Source organism: Carassius auratus, chromosome 6 (genome assembly GCF_003368295.1).
Source record: "Carassius auratus strain Wakin chromosome 6, ASM336829v1, whole genome shotgun sequence".
In the NCBI taxonomy this organism is placed as follows: Eukaryota; Metazoa; Chordata; class Actinopteri; order Cypriniformes; family Cyprinidae; genus Carassius; species Carassius auratus.
This window is the reverse complement of record NC_039248.1, coordinates 15,355,940-15,379,901: the sequence shown is the minus strand read 5'-3', so window position 1 is coordinate 15,379,901 and position 23,962 is coordinate 15,355,940. Positions and strand designations below refer to the sequence as shown.

At 37.2% G+C, this 23,962-nt stretch overlaps 1 protein-coding gene across 4 annotated transcripts in view; it reads right to left on the bottom strand.

The window, feature by feature from the left end:
• Positions 1-1,370: 1,370 nt before the first annotated feature.
• Positions 1,371-23,962, bottom strand: part of rhbdl3 (rhomboid, veinlet-like 3 (Drosophila)) — a 71,004-nt gene continuing 48,412 nt past the window's right edge. For all 4 annotated transcript variants that reach the window (XM_026263081.1, XM_026263082.1, XM_026263085.1 and 1 more), the window contains 6 exons: positions 22,790-23,014; positions 21,404-21,552; positions 15,041-15,153; positions 8,627-8,727; positions 4,224-4,284; positions 1,371-3,577 (listed from right to left, as the gene is read on the bottom strand). In XM_026263081.1, coding sequence (XP_026118866.1) covers positions 3,306-3,577; positions 4,224-4,284; positions 8,627-8,727; positions 15,041-15,153; positions 21,404-21,552; positions 22,790-23,014 — 921 coding nt within the window. In that variant the 3' untranslated portion in view covers positions 1,371-3,305. The remainder of the gene's footprint in view (positions 3,578-4,223; positions 4,285-8,626; positions 8,728-15,040; positions 15,154-21,403; positions 21,553-22,789; positions 23,015-23,962) is intronic.

Genomic DNA, 23,962 nt, shown 5'->3' with positions numbered 1-23,962 from the left:
GGACTCTGGGGGGGGCTTGCCTGATCCCCCAGGGTTGCCACGGCCAGGACACGACCCTCAGGGATCGTTGGCAGCTGGGTAGGTGGAGGGGACCTCTGTGGCTCCTCCTGGGAGATGCTTTCCCACAGCCGGGCATAATTACGGAGGACCCATTCCCCCTCAGGCGAGTATGGGAGGGTGACCCCCTTCCTGTCAGCGGGGGATGACGTCCAGCACAGCCTCCGGAACTCCGCCTGATGCTGAAGCTCAGAGGCCCTCCTGCCTGCTGAGTTCCTTGGTGGTCGGTTCATTCTGTCAGGGTTAGGCAAGGAGGAACTCAAGTGCAGACGGGGAATCACAAAACAAGGGGTTTATTTACAAAAAGGGGAAAACAAAACCCACGAGGGGGAAAACACGGAGCAAGGTAAAGACTAAATAACTAAAACAGGACTGGACTAACAAGATAAACAAGGACTCTAAATACTAACTATAAACAAACACTCACGGTAATACAAACACTTCTTTAAGGAACAATCACAGAGTGGAACAATCACAGGTACACAAATCACAATGAACCGACGCAAGACAGAGCACACTTGGAGACCTAAATAGGGGAAACAATCAAGACACGACAGGTGGCACAGATGGGACAATCAAGACACGACTAGGTTAACAAGGGGGGCGGGGCAAGGGAACGAGACAACACAAGCACATGGCCCAAAGACAAGGCCATGTGCTTGAACACAAAACACGGGTCTGCCATGATCCTGCCTCAAGACTAGGAAAAATCAAGGACACGAGGGCAGAATCATGACACAGTCTGTGTCCAGATCAGAGGATCACTGCAGTCACCCGGATCCAGTACGTATCCAGACCAGATGGTGGATCAGCACCTAGAAAGGACCTCTACTGCCCTGAAAGACAGCCGAGACCAGGACAAATAGAGGCCCAGATACAGATCCCCTATAAAGACCTTGTCTCAGATGACCACCAGGACAAGACCTCAAAAAAACAGATGATTCTTCTGCACAATCTGACTTTGCTGCAGCCTGGAATTGAACTGCTTGTTTCATCTGGTCAGAGGAGAACTGCCCCCCCCAACTGAGCCTGGTTTCTCCCAAGGTTTTTTTCTCCATTCTGTCACCGATGGAGTTACGGTTCCTTGCCACTGTCGCCTCTGGCTTGCTTAGTTGGGGTCACTTCATCTACAGCGATATTGTTGACTTGATTGCAATTAAATGGACAGACACTATTTACCTGAACAGAGATGACATCACTGAATTCAATGATGAACTGCCTTTAACTGCCATTTTGCATTATTGACACACTGTTTTCCTAATGAATGTTGTTCAGTTGCTTTGACGCACACAATGAAAGCACAGAAAATGCCATTTCCAATCACAGACTTTTAATGCACTCTATATTTACATATCAAATCTACAAAATAGGTGCATGTTAAAATATGCCTGGTGAAACTCATTATTTCCAGTGCCATAGCCCTTTACACACAATCCCAGGTAACTTACATCTCAGCATTACATTTTGATACAGTAAAGTAAGCACAATGCAAACAAAAAGTATACTGGCACTTCAGAAGTAGCTTAAACACACTGTTAAAGCAGATCCAAACTGGGATTCAGTAATTTTCTGTTGTCAAGTTGAGGATTTTATTTTGAGTTTCCTCTTTTCCTGTTAGTTTGAGAATCAATGGCAACTCACTCACACACACACACACTACAGGCAGAAGATTCTCGAGAGTACACACAAAGCTGTACCAGGATCAGTTTTGCTGTAAAGAATGACACAGAACGTGTCATTCAATGTGGACAGAACTGAGAGGAGCTAACCAGTTCCCAGAGGCACAGACAGCAACCGGTCCAAAACTACAGCACCAATAAAGATAAACTTCATATAGACCACTTACAGTATTTGAGATACAGTAGATGTCACACATTCACAATTCATTCAAAAACTACTGCAATACATATTATATATTCTACAGCAGAACAGATCAATTTAGTTATTTGTTGCACGTATAGTAGTAAATTCCTTTTTGTGTGTGTGTGTTATTATTCAGTTGATCAATGTTTTGAAATTGAGTTGTGATGATTCCCCGGTCATGCTGTCCATTCCACTAACACATGACTAAAATATACAAACAAATATGATTCAATAAATCTAATCAAGTGTGCAATTTGTGGTACTGCAAATCACATTTCTTGAAAGAAACAAAAATATTAAGAATTTTTTTGGACTAAACAAATACCAGTGTCTCAGTGTAAATGATTAGTAAATTAACGGAATGAATATTCAGATAATTCAATGTAGCTGAGAAAAATGGAGAAAAAAAAAAATTAATTTTACTTTGGCATAAATGGGGTAACAATTTCAAGTTAATTAACTTTCTGTATTATTTTAGTATGCCATGAAGGCTGTGCTTAAAGCCACAGGTTACAAACTTTCAAACACACAAATTAAAGTCCAAACTCAAATCAGAATGATTATATCTTATTATCAAGTTATAATAATCTATATATAAGAGAAAAATCTCCTGTTGTATGGGAATATGATTATCAGAAATAAAATATACTATAATCCTTTAATAATTAGATTAATATTAATTTACATTTTAAAAGTGGGAAATCCTGTCACAGACTGCCACTGAGTATGGTAAGGGATTGCAGTTATTTTAAACTGACCTTTTAACATTGAAACATTTATCAGTAAATAACACAGATAGAGAGAAGTTAATCTAGCTGTTTCCTTGCTACTTCAGTTACTCTTAAATATCTTTTAAAGGTCCTTCACACACAATGAGCTGTAACAGTGCTCTCACACTACCTTATGTACTTATATTTAGATATTAATAAAAATATTGAACACTTACTAAAATGTCCTCATCAAATACTGATATTTCTCTTTGCTCATGCAACCTCGGATTCTGTGCTTTAATGGAATGAAATGATTTCAAATGATTTTACCTGGCACCTTGAAAAACTGACAAGCCAGCAGTAGCTACTAAACCCTAGTTTTATTTTTAAATGAATACTTGTGCTATCACTGATAGCCCTCGATGGCTGGCACAAAGTATGTAGCTGTAAAAAGCATCAACCATTGAGCTTCTCCTGCAAATTTACATTCAACATTGCTTAAAAACCAGAATCTGCTGTTTTAGCTGCTTTGATGACTTGGCATGGTTTAGGCACTAACACAAACTGCAAACTTGCAGGAGGGCTGCAGTAAGGTACTTAGCATTTGTTTCTCATTTATGACCTTTACAGCTGTTAAATGCTGTTGCCTGTCATTTCGCACACACACTCCGGCCTTCATGGAGGTGGGGGTAACTTGACATCCAAGAGACTGTAAGCAAAAATGTTCCAGAAGATTCCACAGAGGATAAAGAGTGTGTAGACACTGAAGAAGATCCAGAACAAGGACTGTTCCTGCAAACGCTGTTCATAGTTCTGAAGAACCACAACACCAAGAGTGAGGCCCACTGCCACACCCCCCAGATGGGCCACAAAGCTGGGATTAGGGCATGGTGGGAATGCTGGGGGATAGAATCGAAGCCAGACGGCACGACCGAACTCCACACTCACTGTAGATACAGAAAGTAATGTAAGGGTTTATATATACAGTTTATGACACGTTTCATTTAAAAAGACAGCTAATCTAATATGCAAAAAACTTAAGTGGACAAAGTCATTTTTTATGTTTTGCTTTTATTTATATTTGGATGTTTCTTAGACTTATACTGACATTGGATGCAAATGTTATCCATGTCATTGTAGGAAATTTTGCAGGTATTTGGTAACTATAATTGTATATAAGTGAAGATAAAGTGAGTAGCATTCAGCTCATCTTATCTTGTGAACCAACTTATGTTATGTGCAAATCAATTGTGGGGAAAAACATTACTTAATGGACTTTCATTGATTAGTACAGTTCTGTACGTTTCCTACTAGTTCTTGAAGAACTGGCCTATTATAATGGTTTTGGGTTTGTTCTAGTGACATTTACAACATCATATCTATTATTTTTTAAAGATTAAGAAAATGAGAATACAAAAATAAATATCCCCCCAAAAAAGATTTAATCTCTAAAATCAGCTGATAACAAAAATGGTAAAAATATATTGTCAATCCACTAGAATATCATGATCATTTAATATTTCAATCACAGACATATAGTCTCACAAACTAAATACTATTTTAACATGAATAAAATAAAAACAGATAACATACTGCACACCAGAGCCATTGTCATGCGAAAGAGCTTGAACTGACACTTCATTCCTGACCAGTTCTGTAAACAGAGGGAGAAAAACATTAAATTAGGAGAAATGACAAGAAAATTGGTAGTTAAGAGAGAAAACACTTCAGTATTTGTTTTTATACTCCTCTGGTGTTGTTCCAGGGAATTGGTTCTGGTACAACATTTTATCAAGGTTGCTTCAGACTGAGATGTATATTTGTTCTGGCATTTTCAGTGATCCTGTGACTATCACAGCTGGCAAAGGTAGCAGAATTAACACCTGTGATTCATCACCTAATTCAAGGTTAGTCTTGCAGTTTTGCATGTATTATACATAATAAATCAGATTAGATTTGACCTAATGTGAGTTAAGTTTTTGTTGTAGACAGTCTGGGTGCAATCTGAGTCCATACCATGTACCAGTGCTGACACTAAAGGTTCTATCTGAAATGCTGAGCAAGTACAGGAGGGTTCATGATCTGACTTGAGAGACTGTGGACAGTCCCGGTGTCAATATTTAATGACTCTGGCCAGGTCATTATGCAGTACAAAACACCTCCATTCATTTAGAGAGAAGGTCAAAGCTTCAGGAAATAGCACATATGTCTTTGATTGGTCAAAAAGGAGGAAGAGCTACAAAATATACATTTTATATAATAATACAATACAATAATTGTCTATGTACAGTTAGTTGATTCTGTATTGACTGAGATAATGCAAAACAAAATATGTTTCCGGGGAATCTTAGGCATCGTTTCTGTCATTTAATTACCACTGAAGAAAACAGCATCAAGAAGTGAACATTCTATAAAAAGAATAAAGTCTTAATGCAGAGATCAAAACAAACACAACCTTTGTGTTTACATGCACGTCTTAAGCCGATTATGCTTAATAAGCCGAAAACGCAAACATGACCTTTTTTTTTTTTTATAAATGGGGTAAGTATAAACTGGTCAACACGGGTAGTTTTTTTGCATCTTACCCCGAATTTCGCGTGGCATGTAAAAACAATAAAAAGTGCAGATTTTTAGTGCAGATATAAGTGCATCTATACAGAGAATGTTGTAAAGAAGGAAATACAGGCATGTATTTATAACTCCATGAGAGGATAAAGACACGTTGAAAGCTTTATAATTCCTTACATTTTTATATAGCGCTTTTCTAGGCACTCAAAGCGCTTACATAGTCAGGGGGTATCTCCTCATCCAGTGTGCAGCATCCACCTGGATGATGCGACGGCAGCCATATTGCGCCAGAACGCCCACCACATACTGGTGGAGAGGAGACAGAGTGATGAAGCCAATGAGCGGATATGGGGATTGTTAGGAGGCTATGATGGTCAGAGGCCAATGGGCAAATTGAGCCAGGATGCTGAGGTCACACCTCTACTCTTTTCGAAAGACATCCTGGGATTTTTAATGACCACAGAGAGTCAGGACCTCGGTTTAACGTCTCATCCGAAGGACGGTGCTTGTTGACAGTATAGTGTCCCCATCACTACACTGGGGCGCTAGGACCCACACAGACCACAGGGTGAGCACCCCCTGCTGGCCTCACTAGCACCTCTTCCAGCAGCAACCTAGTTTTCTCAGGAGGTCTCCCATCCACGTACTGACCAGGCTCAGCCCTGCTTAGCTTCAGTGGGAAACTGGGCTTGGGCTCCAGGGTGATATGGCTGCCGGCAATATAACTTTATTTAACATCTCAACTGACAATGTATGGAATACTCTAAGTCATATACACAAATGATTGCATTTTGAAGTCCCTGCAGGGAACTTTTTAACTAAGATTTCTTAATTAAATAATCTAAATGCAGCTTACTTGCAATGTCTGGGGGGCTTCACAAAACAAGTTTATCAAATAAGCCAGGTTTATTTCAGTCAGTCTAACTTCTTGTCACCTTTTTTTTCACTATTGAACAGTTCCACTCATTTTCTACTATAGGAGAGGAAGAATTGTATAAACTTCTTAAATCATCTAAACCAACAACAAGTATGTTAGACCCTATACCATTTAAGCTCCTAAAAGAGGTGCTTCCAGAAGTCATAGATCCTCTTCTGACTATTATTAATTCCTCATTGTCATTAGGATGTCCCCAAAACCTTCAAACTGGCTGTTATTAAGCCTCTCATAAAAAAAAAACACAACTTGACCCCAAAGAACTAGTTAATAATAGACTGATCTCGAATCTCCCTTTTCTGTCCAAGATACTAGAAAAGGTAGTATCCTCATAATTATAGAAAAATGGTATCTATGAGGATTTCCAGTCAGGATTTAGACTGTATCATAGTACTGAGACTGCTCTCCTTAGAGTTACAAATGACCTGCTCTTATCATCTGATCGTGGTTGTATCTCTATTTTAGTTCTATTGGATCTTAGTGCTGCATTTGACACTGTTGACCACAAGATTATTTTGCATAGACTTGAACACTTTGTTTGGCATTAACGGAAGTGCATTAGCATGGTTTAAATTGTACTTATATGACTAACCATTTATTCGTAGCAGTGAATGAAGAGGTATCATATCGATCACAAGTGCAGTATGGAATACCTCAAGGCTCAGTACTAGGGCTGCTACTCTTCATGCTTTATATTTTACCCTTGGGAGATTTCATCAGGAAACATGGTGTTAGCTTTCACTGTTATGCTGATGATACTCAGCTCTATATTTCTTTGTGGCCCGGTGAAACACAACAATTTGAAAAACTAATGGAATGCATAGTCGATATAAAAAACTGGATGACGAATAATTTCTTACTGCTAAATTCAGAAAAAAACAGAGGTTTTAATTATAGGACCTAAAAACTCTGCATGTATTAACATAGAACATGCTGCGTTCTCAAAACTCAGGCAATTTGATAATACCTAGAATATGAAAATCAACTGTGGGCGGCAAACCCTTTTCTTTTTGGCACCTAAACTCTGGAATAACCTACCTAACATTGTTCGGGAGGCAGACACAATTTTGCAGTTTAAATCTAGATTAAAGACCCATCTCTTTAACCTGGTTTACACATAACATACTGATATGCTTCTAATATCCAAATCCGTTAAAGGATTTTTAGGCTGCATTAATTAGGTAAACCAGAACCGGGAACACTTCCCATTCCACCCGATGTACTTGCTACATCATTAGAAGAAGCATCTACACTAATATTAGTCTGTTTCTCTCTTATTCTGAGGTCACCGTAGCCACCAGTTCCAGTCTGTATCCAGATTAGAGGGTCACTGCAGTCACCCGGATTCAGTACGTATCCAGACCAGATGGTTGATCAGCACCTAGAGAGGACCTCTACAGCCCTGAAAGACAGCGGAGACCAGGACAAATAGAGCCCCAGATACAGATCCCCTGTAAAGACGTTGTCTCAGATGACCACCAGGACAAGACCACAGGAAACAGATGATTCTTCTGCACAATCTGCAGCCTGGAATTGAACTACTGGTTTCGTCTGGTCAGAGGAGAACTGGCCCCCCAACTGAGCCTGGTTTCTCCCAAGGTTTTTTTCTCCATTCAGTCACCGATGGAGTTTTGGTTCCTTGCCACTGTCACCTCTGGCTTACTTAGTTGGGGTCACTTCATCTACAGCGATATCATTACTTGATTGCAAATAAATGCACAGACACTATTTAAACTGAACAGAGATGACATCACTGAATTCAATGATGAAATGCCTTTAACTGACATTTTGCATTATTCAAACACTGTTTTCCAAATGAATGTTGTTCAGTTGCTTTGACGCAATGTATTTTGTTAAAAGCGCTATATAAATAAAGGTGACTTGACTTGTCAGTTTATGTGGTTCATAATATGTCAGACTAACTGAAAAAAGGCTCGCTTATTTGGTAAACTTGTTTTATGAAACAGGCCCCTGGTTACTGAAGTGCATGTAGATGGGGAAAGCTAGTTATTTAAATAAGTGGGAATTTGTGAGTTAACAGTTTACTGGTGTGCATGTAAATGTGCTTAATATCATATGCATGACTAAAAGGTGAACCTTACAATCTTTCAGCTACTTGATAACCTGTATCTGAAATAGAGATGGAATGTGTATCACGCACATAAACAACAGAGAGGGTTAACTGCTTGAGTTTGAGTAATTTTTAGTGACAAGAGACATCAGGCTGAACTTCACACTCATCATTTATTCTGACAGTCTGAGTCAAGGGCATCCTGATATTTTTCAAAGGAGATTTTAAAACGGGAGCTGAGTTAAGACTGAAGTCTATATACTAAACATACAGTACCACTTAGTATCACCACTGTGATTAATGGCATATTTGATATCTCTTAGCATTATCAAAAACTGAACAATAATCATTTTTTTTGGAGCAAAACATTTTCACAACATCTCAAACTGCTATAATAATAAGATATAGAAATTTCTTGATTACCATGACAACATTGGCAAGGTGGGCGGAGACCAGAGCGTAGACTCCGCCTGATGAACCGACAACAGGTGCTGTCATGTCTGTCACTGACACTGCCAATGAACCTGCAGGAAGGCAATGCAGACAAAAGTCACGATGACACAACTTATGTTCAGGCATCACCAATATATTCACTTTCTTAAATACTGGAGTCTGCTGGAGTCAATATCATATGAAACAAAACCACTGTAAGCCACTGACCAAATAATATTTGAACTAATGACAGCAAATGAGATTTAAAAGTTGGCAAATTGCAAGAGTATCAGTGAACAATGAGTTCATGAGAATTCTGCCTAAGATCTTCTTTTGTGTTTCCCAGAAGAAAGAAAATAACAAATAATGGCATTCTGTAAGTTCTGTAACTGGTGAAAATTAGGCACTCATTTTGATCATGTTATTTGGATAGTACAAAAAAACCCCAACAATATCAAGTGAACAAGTGTAAAAAGTGTAATGTCTTTATGTGGAGATAAAAACCAACATGCAACCTCTAATTACTATATCAAGTCTCTCTAGGCAGAGAATGGCAATGGCTTGTAAAGATGTAATTATGTACAGTCTTGTTCAAAATAATAGCAGTACAATGTGACTAACCAGAATAATCAAGATTTTTAGTATATTTTTTATTGCTACGTGGCAAACAAGTTACCAGTAGGTTCAGTAAATTGTCAGAAAACAAACAAGACCCAGCATTCATGATATGCACGCTCTTAAGGCTGTGCAATTGGGCAATTAGTTGAAAGGGGTGTGTTCAAAAAAATAGCAGTGTCTACCTTTGACTGTACAAACTCAAAACTATTTTGTACAAACATTTTTTTTTCTGGGATTTAGCAATCCTGTGAATCACTAAACTAATATTTAGTTGTATGACCACAGTTTTTTAAAACTGCTTGACATCTGTGTGGCATGGAGTCAACCAACTTGTGGCACCTCTCAGCTGTTATTCCACTCCATGATTCTTTAACAACATTCCACAATTCATTCAAATTTCTTGGTTTTGCTTCAGAAACAGCATTTTTGATATCACCCCACAAGTTCTCAATTGGATTAAGGTCTGGAGATTGGGCTGGCCACTCCATAACATTAATTTTGTTGGTTTGGAACCAAGACTTTGCCCGTTTACTAGTGTGTTTTGGGTCATTGTCTTGTTGAAACAACCATTTCAAGGGCATGTCCTCTTCAGGATAGGGCAACATGACCTCTTCAAGTATTTTAACATATGCAAACTGATCCATGATCCCTGGTATGCGATAAATAGGCCCAACACCATAGTAGGAGAAACATGCCCATATCATGATGCTTGCACCTCCATGCTTCACTGTCTTCACTGTGTACTGTGGCTTGAATTCAGAGTTTGGGGGTCGTCTCACAAACTGCCTGTGGCCCTTGGACCCAAAAAGAACAATTTTACTCTCATCAGTCCACAAAATGTTCCTCCATTTCTCTTTAGGCCAGTTGATGTGTTCTTTGGCAAATTGTAACCTCTTCTGCACATGCCTTTTTTTTAACAGAGGGACTTTGCGGGGGATTCTTGAAAATAGATTAGCTTCACACAGACGTCTTCTAACTGTCACAGTACTTACAGGTAACTCCAGACTGTCTTTGATCATCCTGGAGGTGATCATTGGCTGAGCCTTTGCCATTCTGGTTATTCTTCTATCCATTTTGATGGTTGTCTTCCGTTTTCTTCCACGTCTCTCTGGTTTTGCTCTCCATTTTAAGGCATTGGAGATCATTTTAGCTGAACAGCCTATCATTTTTTGCACCTCTTTATAGGTTTTCCCCTCTCTAATCAACTTTTTAATCAAAGTACGCTGTTCTTCTGAACAATGTCTTGAACGACCCATTTTCCTCAGCTTTCAAATGCATGTTCAACAAGTGTTGGCTTCATCCTTAAATAGGGGCCACCTGATTCACACCTGTTTCTTCACAAAATTGATGACCTCAGTGATTGAATGCCACACTGCTATTTTTTTGAACACACCCCTTTCAACTAATTCAACTAATTGCCCAATTGCACAGCCTTAAGAGCGTGCATATCATGAATGCTGGGTCTCATTTGTTTTCTGAGAATCTACTGAACCTACTGGTAACTTGTTTGCCACGTAGCAATAAAAAAATATACGAAAAACCTTGATTATTCTGGTTAGTCACATTGTACTGCTATTATTTTGAACAAGACTGTACATCCACATTCACACAAGTGAATACACACATTGTGATCAGACCTGAACATCACTGTTGATGAATGTGAAATAGTAGAGGGATGCGACTTAGTGACACCTCATGGGGTTATTTCATCTTTAACTGGCTTTTTCATGTTTCTGTAGCTGCAATGCATATACTGTATCTCTACAACATTTTAATGCTCTAATAGGATATCCATAATAGGACATAATAGGATATAATGATGGATAGTAAATGTGCAGAAGAACTATCAGATATTAAAAGTATAATTCACTAAAAAAAGAAAATGTACCAATTATTTTTGATCGGGCAGAAACAATCGGTTTATTTTTTCAATAAAAAATAAAAAAAATTTGGGAGGGGGATGAAATGTGAGAATAAATATATCAATATGAGATATAGCGCTCTTTACACTCAGTTAGCTTGGTTCAGTATTTTCTCTTTGTAAAAGCAGAAGGTTCAAACACAATTCATTTTCTCTCAAATTCCACTCAGTTTAGGGCAAAAGATCAGACCAGGAAAGTCCTCTGGCTATGTAAATCACAAAGATTTTTGACAAATTATTGCAGAATATAAAATAGTTAAACTTGCATAACCAAACCTGTTTATCTATGCTGCAAGCTCTACAAACAGTCCAAAATATTCCAAAAATGTATGACTAATTTCCCAGTTCTGGGTCTGGGCTGCAGTTTATTGAAGGTTGGGGTTAAACTGCCCCCACATGACATCTGCTGCTGATTTTCCAGGAGCACACACACACACACACACACACACACACAGTGATATTAGCTGCTAATGTCATCAGGGAGAATGAAATGACATTTCCATTTCAAATCAAACCCCACAGCTGATAGAAAATCCATGTGAACTTCCCCCCTCCTTTCTTCTCTCCTTTGCTCTGCATCATTCTCACTTTCACTCCTCATGCCTCTTCATCTCTGTTTTTCTTCCATTCTCCAGTCTGTTTTTTGTTGTTTTTACCTCTCTGTTCCTCTCAGCAGGGGTTGCAAACTGTTGTGTGAGGTTTTCTAATGTTGGAAAAGCTCAGAGTGTTTGTAGTGTTTAATCAGCTTTCCATTTGTTAATCTTCACAAGTCTGAAAGCACATGGCTGGACATGGAAATAATTATATAATCATTATGTTATACCAACATGTTCGCTTCCATCAGCTGACTCATTTGAATAATTTCCAGGATTTTGTCTTGATTTTATGAGTTTTTAGAATTTCAACTTCAAGTAAATGACATAAAAATATGCAGAACCTGATTTTACCAAGTGAGACATGTTCCTGGGACAACATCTTTGCTTTCCCTGGAACAACATTGTGATTAACCAATCAGATTTGGAGAACCAGTTTATAGATTTTGTGAAGTTTACGCTTAAAATCACTGTTTGGTGCTTGTACATCAGTGTCATTCATCTATCATTTCCTCTGATTTTAGGGATTACTCATGGTTAAGGTTAGGTTTAGGTGTAGGGATATGGTCAAGAATATATTTTTGGAGTAAAATGATGTTCCAGGGTCAACAAAATATGTTGACCTAGGAACACATCGAACTTGGCAAAATCAGGACGTGCTAAAAATATAGTGGTTGGATCAAATCAAAATAGACATTTTACCAATGACAGTGTATAAAAGTTATATAATTGATGACTATTGGAATATACATTTTGTAATGATTTGTACAGTTAAATAGGTGTAGAAACATTATTTCTACACGGGCCCAAGGCCCAACGATTAGATTAATTAACAGCAATTTGTAGAAAGAATGGCAAATGACTAGAACAACAATTAAGATAAATGTGACCTCAATGAACTAGTCTGGATAAGTCATAAGTGTCATGTCATGATTAAAAGAGCTGCATGAACCCTTGAATGAAGGCTGTTGGGTATTAGGAGTCTGGAAAGGGATGAAGGATATTTCTCCAAGGAAAGGCTGCATCCTAGTGATGATGTGTCCTTTCTAGACCAGTCCTTCTGATACTTCAAGACTAGAGTCCTTCTAAGCATCAAACACTAGAATGAGATGGTCTAATAAGTGTGCATGGACATACATGTTTCTACCTCCCTGGTTACAGAACGAAAATACTATTCAAATTATAATATGTAGAACACTTTACTTATATTAACTTACTGTATTAATGCGGTACAGGTAATGACAATGGTCTGTGGTCTCCCTGTGTCCAGACTGAACCACCTCACCAAACTCACCTCAAGAGCAGAGAATAAGATGCTTCAGAAAGTCTCAAAGAAACCTAGGATGATATCGGGGGATCTATTCTCTAATGCACAGTGTGGATAAGCACTGCCTCCACAGAAGAAGATAAATGTCTGCTTCTACATTGAGTCCTGTTTAGCCCCCCCCCCCTAACAATTTGTGCATTTAGTGTTTACAATAGAGCCAAAATGTACATGTTTATTCAGAAACCAAGCAATAATGATGTCTCCGAAGACAACAAGACGCTGTGCATGTCGCAACACACAAGTTTAAGTAACTGTTTTTATTACGTGATCACTATTGAGTTGTCTGTTAAACAGATCATTTGATATATTTATGCAGTTTTAACCTAAATCACAGCAGTGTCCAACTGTGAAGGACGTAGGCTGTCAAACATACACAACTATTAGCCAATCATAGCAGTGGGCGTTTACTTCTGAGTCTACAATCCTCCACAACTATTCAAACAGAGTGATCTGATGAGGGGAATTTGATCTGATGTAAAAATTCTTGATAACATTCTAAAGTGGATCTCAGAGAACAGTACAAAAAAATTACCCCTTTTAATGACCCCTTTAATTTGTGCTCAGTCAATCTTATAAGTCGAAGTGACAAATCTGTGTTGGCTGAACAAGATCCAAATAACTGTTCATTTTCTGAAGTTGCTCCAGAACAATCATACGGCCATTTAACAGCAAATGTAATGCTTAGCAAAAACACAAAAATTTCAGTTCTAAGTTAAAAATGCAAGAAACTTTCACATGCTCATATGACTAAAGAATGTACTTTTTAGATGCAATTTTAAAGTTCCTCATTTTCTTTTGGAAGCTTAAATGCATTCAAGGTCCAAGAACAATTAAATTTTCTCATAATATACAATGCAGCATAAGCTCTTTCTCACAAATGGCTTGTTAAAGGATCAGGTCTCTCTTAACCAGTCCTTTCCAAACACATATTCTGCTCTGACTAGGTCAGATGGCCCAGTTTGTTGTGATTGATCTACTGCTAACGGTACATCTGAATGCCAGCTCAACAGGCTTTCTCAGTTGTTGTATACACATTGATATCTACAGTATCAAAATCTTTCTCAACACTGTATCACTACTCAAAGTAGTAAGAATAACAGACAGTCTGCATTAATCAACACAATTTTAGGTAATAGTGGGCCTACAGTTTTTCAATAATTTGAGTTAGCAGAAGTTCACAGCTTTGCACTGGGTGTACGCATATAAAACAAACAGGTTTTGAATACTCAGTAGATTACATAAAATATGTACATAAATTATTAATCATATATACAGGTTGTAACCCAGCGGTGCGAGATGGTACAAATAAACTTTTTTGTTTTTTTATTGCTTTATCTTTAGTGAATAAGTATTTTGCAGATCCCATGTTGAACTCAGCAAGATATGAGAAGTAAAATGACAGGGACACATCAAAAGTTTGAAGTTATAATGGTGTGGTGTCCCTTCAAAAATTAATTGTAACCATGGACTATTCACATACTCATACTTTGGGAGTACATACAAAGTGATTTTTACTTTCGCAGTACAGAGAACAGCGTCTTCTAGATATGACGACAACACAAACCAAACTATTCCAGGCCACAGATACAGTTTTTGAGGGCGGGTCAACATACACAGTGTTCACAGTCAGCCAAAGAAGACTATAAGTAGGAATTATGCAAATGTGTAACCTATCCTGTTTATGCAGGAAGTAAGGTTTGGGATTATTGATGATATGTTTCAGTATTGCTGATTTCTTCTGGTAGACAATAACTCCAGTTGTGGTGGACTTTGCTCTTTGAAATTTCTTTCAGAACTTTTACATTCACAAACAGTTATATTAAACATTACATGAATGCTAATATCCGAAAGAGCATAACAGGGGAACTTGAAGGAGACTGCATTAAAAAAACACACTTTCTCATCACAAACAGTAAACCTATAAATATATGCTGAGTTTGACTCACCTGCCAGTACGCCACACACATACACCAGGCCGATTCTCAAAGCTCCGTGGACCATCTCTAATGGCACACCCACCAAAAGTTGCATGGCCATATTTAGACCGAGATGTTCAATTCTGAAACATATAAATCAGCATTATAGCACAATTACAGATGTCCCTGAGAAAGGGATTAATATCTTTCCCCAGATTACATTAGATTAGTGTCTATAGTTATTTTCAGAAGTTGAACATTTTACAAATTTGGTGCACTCCCATAAAGACCTTCTGTTTACCATATTTGATGTGCTGTATGTATCTATAGTATGTACAGTACAGACCAAAAGTTTGGAAACATTACTATTTTTAATGTTTTTGAAAGAAGTTTCTTCTGCTCATTAAGCCTGCATTTATTTGATCAAAAATACAGAAAAAACAGTAATATTGTGAAATATTATTACAACTTAAAATAATAGTTTTCTATTTGAATATACTTAAAAAAATAATTGATTCCTGTGATGCAAAGCTGAATTTTCAGCATCATTACTCCAGCCGTCAGTGTCATGTGTAACATCCAGTATATATCACATGATCATTTAGAAATCATTCTAATATTCTGATTGGTCTGAGTGTTGGAAACTGTTCTGCTGTCTAATATATTTAATGAATAAAATGTTAAAAATAACTGCATTTATTCAAAATAAAAATATATATTCTAATAATATATTTTCTTTACTATCACTTTTTATCAATTTAACACATCCTTGCTGAATAAAGGTATAGATTTTTTGGTCCCACTTTATATTAGGTGGCCTTATATACTATGCACTTGCATAAAAAATAAGTACAATGTACTTATTGTGTTCATATTGTATTGTAAAACACTTTTGCTGCTATTGAGGTGGGATAGGGGTAAGGTTAGGGAGAGGGTTGGAGGTATGGGTGGGTTAAGGTGTAAAGTATGGGTCAACAGTGTAATTATAAATGTAATTACAGAAATTAAGGTCACACTTTACTTTAAGGTCCAGTTCTCACTATTAACAAACCATTAGTTATGAATATTGTCTCAATAAATTGCTTATTTGCTGCATATTAATAGTTTATAAGGTAGTTGTTAAGTTTAGGGTATTAGGTAGGATTATGGATGTCATGCATTATATGTACTTTATAAGCACTAATAAACAACCAATATGTTAATAATAGACATGCTAATAAGCAACTAGTTATTAGTATGAATTGGACCCTATACTAAAGTGTTACCGAAATTAAATACAGATGTAATTACATGTCGTTTTTTTATATATATATATATAAGTACAATGTAAAAACATGTATGTACACAATAAGTACATTGTACTAAATTATTAATTAAAATGTAAGTACATAGTAGTTAAGGCCACTTAATATAAAGTGGGTCCGATTTTTTTTTTTTTTGTAAAAGAACGAAAAAAAAATTACTGACCCCAAATTACTGACCAGTAGTGTATATTGTTATTACAAAATATTTATATTTTAAAAACATAGCTTCTTTTTTTTAATACTTTTTATTCATCAATGTATCCTAAAAAAGTATCACATGTTCTGAAAAAATATTAAGCAGCAGAACTGTTTCCAACTTTGATAATGAATCATCATATTAGAATGATTTCTAAAGGATCATGTGATAATGATCCTAAAAATTCAGCTTTGCCTCACAGAAATAATTGATAATTTAAAGTATAATACATTTAAAAACTATTTTTTTATTTTATATTATTTTATTTTAAATTGTAATAATATATCACAATATTACTTTCTTTCTGTATTTTTGATCAAATAAATGCAGGCTTGATGAGCAGAAGAAACTTCTTTCAAAAACATAAAAAATAGTAATGTTTCCAAACTTTTGGTCTGTACTGTGCAAACATGTTTATACGTGAATAAAAGCCTCAAGTAAATCTGTTTATCATATGAAGTAATCATTTCTTTTCAGAAGTCTTGGATTAAATCGCTCTGTTCTTTGGATTACTTTCACAATATCTTTATGCACTTTTTGAATATTCTCTAATTGATCATAGACCAAAAGAGCAAAAATGAATATGATTACTGTACCATCACCTGCCCTTATCAACCTCCAGAAGCCAGTGGTGAACTCAAGAATATCTGATTACTTTAACTGATGCTATTAGGTTTAATTAGCTGACAACAGTTTTTTAATTTTTGTGTCTTTAAAAGCTCTTCTTTCAATAAACCTTAATTTAAGGAAGAACTGAGAATGCAGTCGCTGTTATCTTACATAAAATTTTCAAAAACTAGTCATAAAAGAGTAATGTGTCAGAGATGAGGCATGTAGTGTGTGTGTTCTGACACATGAGTGACCTGATTCTGACATTCTGATTCTGAGTCATTTCCCAAATCCACCCCATTCCAATTTTGTTTAGTCCAGCTTTTTTTTCTAAAGCCCTGTTTACTTCACCAACTGCTCTAATTCTTTGACTTTCAATACTGCACATGGAAAACTGTTACACCTTTACATCAACAACAGCATAGTGACATATCTGGGGTGATAGAAAACACTCAACTACAGGTTATTTTCTTCATGTCACATTCTCGGTTTTCCTCAACATTGCATAGCAGGACAAGGTCAGAATAATTATCCTCATAGAAAAAGGACCTGAAATTCACTAAGCTTTAGATAACTGGGGCATATAACTTAAGTCATGGTGTAGGATGATCATGCACAGCTAAAAGAAAGAATCACTGACATACAGCTTATTCAGGATGCTGATGAAGATATCAGTCTGACAGACAAAAGAAACAAAGAAATGAAATGGAAGAGCCTTTAATAAAATATCTGAACTGAACGTGAACATCTCTGAATATATTAGCCAATATTCAGTACAAGCACTTACCATTTTTCACAACAAAAGACAGTTCATGTCCCCAGAAACAGCATATAAAAGTAACTCAATTGCTTATCAGGACAATCTGCACGAATGATCTTGAATTATGAATGGCTAGGGGCTTGATCTGAAACTGATCTCTGCTTCAACAAAACCCACAGTTTCCAGAATAAAAGATAATTAAATCACTGCCATGAAAAGACTAAAATATGAGGGAAGATTGTATCTGATAAAGCAGGAACACATTGCACACATTTTTCATGAAAATCGCATGTATACATACAATCACACACATATGATACCGTATGTACATATTGTACTGTACTTTAATAAAGATGTGACAAATAATTTTGCTGTGGCTTTGTTTAGAACTATTTTTTTAGCTGGGAAAGTAAATGGCAACACTGTGTCTTTGCCAGCGTTATGTTTGGTTTGTGTTCTAGTTTTCATTGTGACTTCAGTTGGCCTTTTCCCCTGTGACCTAGTTTCCTGTATTTTTTGTCATTTTGTTCACCTGTGTCTTGTGAATTCACTCGTTAGTCCTTCGTTTGGTTTAATATTTATAGCCCTGCCTTTCATCAGTCTGTTTGTCCCTCCCACGTGGATTTATTAAAGACTGTTTATTTGATATCTGCCTCCTTTGAGCTCCTTTCCCGTGGCAACCTTTGACAGAATACAGGACCATAAGATGACTGAACTGAGCAATGTTAACTGGACTGAGGATTTTCTCCTGGATATCCAGCAGGAGGGACAGCCTTTGGAGCAGTATGTGGAGGAGTTTCTGAGCGTGTTACATCTGTTGAGTTGGAGTGATTCCACAATTAATGCGTGACTCTGCATGGGACTGAAAGATGATTAATTTATTTAGATATTTGACTACACTCTTGATTTAAATGGTTCCAAGTTTCAAGTCGATGTAGAGTATTATCACCCTCCTCCCATCCAGAAGAACGTGGACGCTCCAACTCACCACAAGCAAGCTCCCTCCACATACTGTTTCAATAAGTCTGTTCCACCCGGATTTCCCCAAGTTCTCCTAAGCTCGTCCCTAGTCATCAGCCCAGGATCACTGGCTGCTCAGGTCTCAAGCCCACTGGCTGCTCAGAAATAGAGTCCACCGGCCGCTTTGAAAATCAAGTCCACCGGCCGCTCCATTGTCAAGCCTGCCAGCCTTGGCTCAAGCAAACCCGCGGGCCGCCACGGACGCAAGCCCAGCAGCTGCTGCCCTCTCAAGCTTGCTGGCTGCTTCACTTTCTCAAACCTTGGCCCAAAGGAAGAGGCTGAGGAGGTGGTTTTCCAAATCTCCAGCATGCCTCTCAGCGCTCATGGACATAGCTGTAACCCCAAGAAAGCTCTCCTTAGTCTCTGTCTTTGTTGGTCCTGTCCAGTTCTCCATCATCTTCTGAGTCCCCCAAGTTAGCCAGCCCCGCTCCTCCATCCGCTCCGCCATGGTCTCCTAAGTCTCCCTGCTCCGCCATGGCCCCCGATCTCCCTGCTCTGACATTGCCCCCTGAACTGCCTGTTCCATGGCCACTGAACTCCCTGATATTGTCCTGGAGGCTCTCCTTGTCTCTGCCCAGCTCTAGTCTTGCACCAACCCCCAAGGTGCCTGCCCCCAACTCCCCGTTGGTACTGTTCCGCCTTATGTCATTTTGTTCACCTGCGTCATATTTTACTCATTAGTCCTTTATTTGGTTTAGTATTTATAGCCCAGTTTGTCTGTCCTGTCTCTGTCGTTGAAAGTGTTTGTTTTCTCCATTTTTCCCACATGGATTTCTTAGAGACTGTTTGATATCTGCCTCCTTCGTACTTGTTTGAGCTCCTTTCCCTTGGCAGCCTATGACAGTCTTGGTATTAACTTGATTATTGAACTGATCGTAATCATATTACCACATGAGATCAGGGCAACAACACTCTTGCTTTGCTCTTCCAGTAAACACAAATTAACCTCTCATAATAAAAAATAAATAAAAATACATTTGTGAAGTAAAGTAAATTTTTAAAGATGTGATCCAGTATATAGTTTATTTTTATTTATTTATTTATATTTTTTATGTAAGGAATAGCATTAGCATGTCATGCAATAAAAATTGTCCCAGCAATCTTTTGTTTGGTAAGATATCAAAATAATCTCAAAACTCTCAAGGACAGGATAATACCAAAAAGAACGTACGTACAGAAAGTACCAGTTTTATTCTTGCATTGACCTTTAAAATGGCCTTTACCCATCAGATTACAAGCAGAATCATGTGAAGCGTGATTTAAAAGTGCAAATTAAAAAGGTTAGTGGACAATGCAAATAGAACATTCTGTTCCAAACAAAATGATGTTTGACACAACTGCTGACCATCTGAGATCATGTGGATAATATCATGTGGTGTTTAATGCTGCAATTCTGTGACACCATCTCAGATTGAGTCATGTCCTACCCACTGCCACTGATGAAACCAAGTTAGAGAGAGACTTTTGAAATGCCTGTGTCTGCGTGTTATCTATTTAGATTCTGTTAGTGAGGCAGACAGAGCGGATCACTAGCTTGGGTTAATGGGGAGATTACTCTGTAGATAAGTGTAATATAAAACATTAAAACCCACAGATCACAGCACATCAGGCACATCACAAGGGCTCAAGCCCTCTATCAACCTGGGACACAGGCCTTCAGTCCTTCACGTCAGAAAAAAAGCTTTTTGAAATGTGGTTTAATAGCATTATTTGTGACTAAAAAAGCTTGCATTGAGGGTGTAAGCATTTTAAAATGCCAGAAAAGAAACAGCTAATCAAAGCAGTATCTAAAAATGGCATGAATTAGCAGCAGTGGGCAAAATTTTGAGGCTGCAATATTTTTGGATGATTTGATATAAAAATATGTCTTTAAATTACAAAAGGGAAAAGGGGAATGTATTTAAGTACCATGAATGCCATATGCATCTGGGACAGGTTTTTATTCCTGCTTATTTACAGCTCTCTGTATTCAGATTTGTCAACTGTAGCATTGAGCTGTCAATATTTTATTTAATTTATTTAATTAACAATTAAACTGTAATAACACCATCATTTTATCTCATATCACTTAGAGATCTCTTTCTCTTTTCATACCAATTTTTACAGTATCTCAAAAGCATTAACTAAAAAATGTAGTAAGTAAGTTTTGTTTTTAGCTTTTTTTCAGTTTCAATAAGGTTAATTGTTTTAGGCGGTGTTTATGATAACTTACAGTACAATACATTCAACAACTACCATGCTCTGGACAAGTTTAATGCTGGGTAAGCGATCATAAGAGATCTCGTGATTACTGTATGTTAGCTAGCTAGTACAAAAGTAACTTGGATTTCAATTCAAATCTTGTACAGAAATTATTATTTTAATATTTTTCTTTAAAGGATGTTTAAACTAATCTTCATTTAACATTAAAATAATTCAAAACCAAATATTTTATATTAATGCATTAATAGAATTAAATTAACATATGAGTTATTTTGTAATAATATAACTAGTGTGTAACTCACCCTGCGTGCATGAAGATGTAGCTAAGGTAGCGCCAGGCCTGAGTTCTGAGCTGTGGGTGGTATGGCAATGGGCCCTTCAGGAAGTATGGTGATGACACTTGGAGAACCCAGCGGTTAAGTTGGAATCCGTAATACATAAAGACAACAACCTGAGAAAAATGTGGAAAGTAAGTGCCTGTTACTAATTGTGACACTTTAGCTGTCCTTAAAAACAAACATAGTGGGCCACCCACATAGGAAGCATTTTAAGGGCACCCTTCACACAATGGCTGTTCTAAATGGTAAGCGTTTTCAATATTGTTGAAAATAGTCCCTTATGCTCTCCAAGGCTACAAGTATTTGATCAGGAATACAGCAAAAATGTAACACTGTGAACTATTACAATTTAAATCAATTAAAAAACTCTTTAAAACATTTTACTATTTTAACATGATATCAAGTTGTAATTCTGTGTCACATGATCCTTCAAGAATCACTCCAATTTGCTGTTTTGTATATTATGTATTAAAGGGATTAGTACTATGGAGATGGTAAGAAAAATGTTTACAATTAATTAAATATAATTATTGAAATTAAACATTTTTTATATTAGCCAAAGTTTGCATTTTACCACTGTCACTTCACACCCGTTCAGGTCTTGCTTTAGCTGGAAGGCTTTTTAATTTATAGCCTGCATGCTCTCCTGTGTATTTCTCTCTGGGAACTCCCTCAGTTTTCCCCACAATCTGCAGCTTCAGCAGCTGTACATGTAGGCCTCGAGGCAGCTTACTAGAATCTGTTGAGCTTTGATTCATATGATCTCCTACTGAAAAGTGGGGCCTGGTATAAATATTTACATTTTACTTGCATTTCTGGTAGAACTGGTGAAGTTTTTAAATTCAGTGACTCTCAAATTCATTATTTGTTCATTCATTTTAAAGGAGACTATAGTGTGCTCTCTAGTGACTAATCTATTTAGAACAGCAGTAATGGACCCACTTTATACAGTATTACATGTTTTAAACTACATGTACTAACATGTAAAGCAATCATTTGATACAGTCTCGGTTGTGTTTTCACATTGTTTTACAGATATACTTAATTACTGTGTACACATGTGTAATTACAGTAACAACCCATACCATTTAAACCACCTTTAAACCAAACCTGTCTCTAACTTTACCCTTATACAACCTAAATAGCAAAAGTGCTTTACAATCCAACAGACACAAAAAGTACACAACACTATTTTTCAACATAAGTAGCCTACTTAAAGTCACCTACTACAAAGTGGAAACATATCTGCTGTTATGTTTGGAGTTTTTTTTTTCAGTTTTTTTCTAGAATCAGTAGGAAATATATATATTTTTTCTTTTAATAAACTTCAGTTGTAAAGTTTATTCTTACCTCTGCTATAGTTATGGCCAGCATAAGCCATGGTGGTGGACAGTAGGTGTAACTGTCAAAGTACCACTTGCGGTCCACCTCTCTCGGCAAAGTCTCATAGGCAACATGACGCACAAGTCTCCGAGACAGACCCAAACCCACTTCCTCTCTCAGTGCAGAATTCCTGAGTTGCCGACTCCCCTGCAGGATCGCTCGACGGAAACTGTTTGAGCGCTTGTTGCTCATCTGAAAAAATTCAATAAATGAAAACATGACACAAACTGAACAGTCATGTTCATCAGCACTTTTCTTGTAAATATGCAAATGATCATGTAACAATTATAAAGTCAATCAGGTTTGTATATACTGGCAGGCACAAACTTTTATATTTAGCTGTGAGAGCATTTACTGTGATCCTTATTTATATATATGGATGTTTGTTCTATACTAATTCACCACCCGGGTTTTTTGGGAAATATCCCTGATGCTATTGGTCTATGAAATGTCTTTCTGTCACTCTATCACACATCCCATATCACCCCAACCCCAAGGAGACAGAATGCCACTGTTGTCACTTAGCAACCGATTAAAGATTCCACACTCATCTCCAAGTCTCAGAGCAGCTGTGCAACAAACAGTGTGTATGTTATTGCATGTGTGTGTGTTTGTGCATATGAGACAATGCTGTTCAAACAAGCTTTTCACTGCTGAGGCAAAAAGCCCTCCTCAAAAACCTGGAATGTTCTTTTATCTCATGCCAGGCTCCTGATCAGGAATACAGGTCATGTTTTATGTAAGTTGTGGAAGAGGCCCTGAGAAGGATGAAGAAATTTAGTTGGAAAGCCCCTAAAGACGTTGCCTTTGCCATCACATTGGGACTAAATGAAATAAAAATGTTAAATGTTAAAACATGACTAAGCTGAACTACAAAGCTTGTATTTTCACAATTCACACAGTAAAGCTATATAAAAATTCTACTTTGTGTAAAACTAAAGCCAGAAAAAAAATGAATGCAGCCCCCCGTCTGGATAACAGCTCACCTCAAATGATATTTTGTAGAGGAATATGTACACACAACCATGTGCAAGCTGTTTCAACTTATGTTTCGTTTGATATAGATATGCACATGGACACACAAAACAAAATAAGTACAAACACTGGCCAGGTTTGATACAGATTATAATAAAAAAATTA